This window comes from Papaver somniferum, chromosome 5 (assembly GCF_003573695.1).
Source record: "Papaver somniferum cultivar HN1 chromosome 5, ASM357369v1, whole genome shotgun sequence".
Lineage (NCBI taxonomy): Eukaryota > Viridiplantae > Streptophyta > Magnoliopsida > Ranunculales > Papaveraceae > Papaver > Papaver somniferum.
The window spans coordinates 173,348,840-173,352,949 of record NC_039362.1 but is presented as its reverse complement, the minus strand read 5'-3'; the positions used below and the strand labels follow the sequence as shown (position 1 = coordinate 173,352,949).

General features: G+C 35.7%; 1 protein-coding gene across 1 annotated transcript; it reads left to right on the top strand.

Moving 5' to 3' along the window:
- On the top strand, positions 1 to 3,351 carry LOC113283690. Its single transcript, XM_026533019.1, has 2 exons — positions 1 to 1,219; positions 2,922 to 3,351. Exons 1-2 carry the CDS (start codon positions 635 to 637, stop codon positions 3,039 to 3,041), a joined length of 705 nt encoding a protein of 234 aa, XP_026388804.1. The 5' UTR covers positions 1 to 634; the 3' UTR covers positions 3,042 to 3,351.
- Positions 3,352 to 4,110: the final 759 nt, after the last annotated feature.

Below are 4,110 nucleotides of genomic sequence, written 5' to 3'. Positions count from 1 at the left end.
TCCTTAAAACCCTAGTTTTCATTTCTGACTTCGATTTCCCTCTCTTCTGCAATTACTACTCTGAAATCATCACTTCTCCTTAATTAGGGTTCGATGGGGAACTTCAATATGCTCCCATTAGAGATTATGTTAGAAATCTTATCTCGTGTTCCAATTGAATCTCTTCTTGAGTGCAAATTGGTCTCATAGCCATGGAAAAATCTGCTTCAACATCCATCCTTCTCAAAATTGCAAATTGATTCTGTTCATGATTCTGATGGTAAGTTGAATTTCATATTTTATACATATAGGTCTAAGCCTGGTAACAAACCTTTTTATTATACTGAGTATGATGATGAGAATTTAAACCGTTTTAGTAGAACCACACAGATCAATTTAAGAACTCCATTTGAGTATCCTTCAATCCATAGTTCATGTTATGGGCTAATCTGTTTTGCAAATTTCTATTATGAACCTGCTTGTATCTGTAATCCCATCACTAGAGAGTATATTGTCCTTCCAATTGAATATAAATATTCCGTAAATGGATTTGGTTACAGTCCTTCCACCAATGAGTTTAATGTTGTTAGAATCAACTGGAGTGGAGACCCAACTATTCAGGTATACACTCTTGGCAGTGGAATAGGATGGAGAAATGTGGGAAAGATGGATTATTCTATGCCTAATCCAGTTGTTTTTTTTTGCGAACGGAGCTATTTATTGGATGAACGAAGGCAAACATATCATTCTTGCCTTTGATTTGGCTAAAGAAGAGTGTAGAGAGTTTCCATCACCACCTTGTACAAGTGTGATTGTTGAACTACATGTTTTAAGCGGTTCTTTATTTGCGTGTTGTTACCATGATCAAGGTTATGGTTGCCATAATAAAAGTATATGGGTTTTAAAGAAGAGTGAAAGTATTCATGACGTGATTTGGAGTAAAGAGTATAGCGATATTGATATCTATATCAGACCAATTGCCTTCACAAAGAGTGGTGGACTTTTATGCTATGATCATCATGATAAAAATGTTTATCTATACTCTTCAAAAGCTTCATCTTCTAGAATGCTTGTAAATTTCGGTAAGTGTTTTGATGCTCAAATCTCTCACAAGAACACCTTAGTGTCATTGAAAGCATTAGGAGAAGAAAATACGAAACTAATGGGTTCAGGTGAAAAGCAAGATCTAGCGGGAGACAGAGAGCAATCATTAGCAGACGAACTAAATGACTTTAAACTGGTATGTTTTATTCTGATTTTTCAGCTTTTACATAATTAGAGACCAATGAATCTTTTGTGGACATAATTCACTTCACAGTTTGAATTTCTGAATGTAGACCCTGTCCAGTGGTTGTTTGCTTTCCTGGTGATTTGTTTTGTGTGTGGTTGTGTTGTTCAAAGGAATCCAGTAACTTTTATTACTCGAAATAAACACCATGAGCCTTGTATGACTCCGAACAAGAGGGAACATTTTAGGCCTCTAGGGTCATTCACATGCAGCAACAGACCTAGTATTCCAACTTCAATGATTGATCCCACTTCCTTTTCACTCTAATAAGTACCTTGCATGTCACAATAGGATCTTTTCTCCTTACTCGAGCATACTATAACCACTTTGATTGCTATCACCGAGTTGGGTCTTACACGGTTAAAACCGTCGTTAGGGGCAAGTAAGAATGTCTGACTCATACCAGAAGATTTAAAAGTATGCGTTTATGTTAGTTTTACATGTTTTTATTTTCTTGAATTAAATGCATTCGAGGATGTGATGCAGACTTTAGTAAAATCAAGTTCGCTCATCCAAACAAAATTTGTCAAGTAGAGCAGGGGGAAGTTGTAAAAAATTGGCATCCACAAATATGAAATCTATTTGGTTCCCAGTTATGCTCAGCTACTGAGTTTGGCCAAGTACATTTTTGTAATCCAAAAGGCTGAAAGTCCTTTAGCATGCTTAATTTCTTGGATTGTAGGACATTTAAGCAAACATATCTTATATATCTTCATTTGTGATTTGTTTTTAAACCTCCAATTGCCGAGCCTTAGTTTAGCGTAGTTTATCTGCGTCTATGAGCACTTATTCCCATTTCTCCGGATTCTGAAATAATGTTGCAGTTAGTCTATATGGTTTAATAGGAAGTTAAAGGCATAAAACAAATTTTGTGAGGGATCTCAGTGTTTCTTTAAATTGCCACAGTGTCCCAAACTCGTACATTACAATTAATAAGTTGTTGGGGTTTGATGTTTGTTCTGTAGAAGTATTAATTTCAAGTCCTTATTAAATTAGATGTGTTGACTTTCCTTTTGCTAGTATTATGGCTTATTGCTCCTATCCTGGAAGGAAACCTAAATTGACACTTGAATAATGTGTATCAACCAGACTGTTCTTGTTAATGTATATACTAGTAAGAATGTTTAGTTTAAATGTTTTTGTTTCATTGAACTAAATGCATTGGAGGATGTGATGCAGACTTTTAGTAAATTCGATTCGTTTTTGTAAACAGAATTGGATAAGTAGATGCATAGTGATGCTAGGCTACTGAGTTTAGTTAAGCACTTGTTCGTAATCATTTAACATTCCTTCTTTGAAGTTTGCACGACTTGCTTTGGATATGTCGTTGGTCTTTGTTGTTTATCATCTTGCTTGGACTAGTCTGTTCAACCTTAGTACGGAGCGTTCATGCATTTCTGCAATAGTGCATTTGTAGTACCTCTAGATATTGTTTGAAATTTTGTGCTGAATGCACCTTTTTTCTCCATTGCCAACATTCTCTCCATGTTAGTTGTGTGGTTTGTTAGGCGTTTTGATGTACTATTTGGTTATCACTTATAGGTCTCTCGGATCTTTCGTCGCTTAATGTTAATGGATGATATAATATTGCTTTTGTTTCAGTTTCAATTCCAAAGATTAAAGACTTGCGTCTATCATCTTCGTCATTTTGCAGGCTGCTGGATTGGTATTTACAGAAGCCTTAAGGTCAGCAACTCTGGCACTAAGAAGTGGATGCATTCTTTTGGTACTTGTGTTGCAGAAGACAAAGAGACGAGTAATGAGATTTTTTTAACTAAGACTCAAAACCAATTTAATCTAGATGTAATTGTTAATGATTTGTGACAAAGACAATCAGAATTAAGAACTGGTAGTGTTGCCTAGGGAAGAAAAGCGTGCTTTGCCTAGGTGCGTAGCTGTAGCCATCATGAATCTCAAGATGCTCCATGGTTGTCATTTGTTCTTCTTGTTTTGCTTCTTGTATTCAATTTCATAACCTGTAACAATGTTATGTCCATGTCGATTCTGATAATCACCCATGACCATCGAACACTGTTCGCAAGGGTGCCATTTCTGGTATTTTCAAAGTTTCTTATTTTCGTTTCTTTCGTTTTTGAATTTCTTAGAATTTGCACAATTTTTTTAAAAGGGTCCAAAGTCCAAACACAGCATAATAAAACAAGCAAGCCACTTCAAATTTATGGTAGAGAAACTACAAACATGGGTACATAAATATATGAACATAGTTAAATAGGAACAATGTAAACACAACACCATCCACACACACACAACGATTAACAAGTTACAATAAAGCGCAGTACAATCAGTGTCCGACTAGGCAATTTAAAGAGGACAACATCTTTCGCAGCTGCAGCACGGCTTGAATCTATACTACCATCTGGGCAGAATAGCACTCTTCGTGTGCAAATAACTTGTCGTGGGCATACAACTCCTCGGCATGACGATGATGACGTAGGTACTCTTGGGCACGTATCCAATTGGAGTAGTATCCCTGATTGATATGCAATTAGTTGATAATTAGTTGATATACGAACATAAATTGCGAAATCGTATTAATTATTAAAACTAAATATACTGAAAGGCTTTAACATTATAGGAAAGTAGACTTACTGCTCGCAGAAGTGGCTGCAGGCATGGCAATCAAGACGAAAAAGAAAAAGCAAAACAACATACTCATCTTGGCCATGATTTCAGTTAATAATTGATAGAACTTCTTCCTGTTTGATATTATGACTCTTACTTTTGGTATGATTAATTTAGATATGGATGATCAACTACTAAAATTATCCTCTATTTATAGGCAGGAATGAGATAATACAGTACAAATTACACTAACTCGGTAC

Bases quoted from the DNA above. Each gene is read 5' to 3' on its own strand.
- LOC113283690 (XM_026533019.1), top strand. From the start codon at position 635: ATGTGGGAAAGATGGATTATTCTATGCCTAATCCAGTTGTTTTTTTTT. The intron at 1,220-2,921 runs GTATGTTTTATT...GTCATTTTGCAG, and splicing joins AACTAAATGACTTTAAACTG to GCTGCTGGATTGGTATTTAC.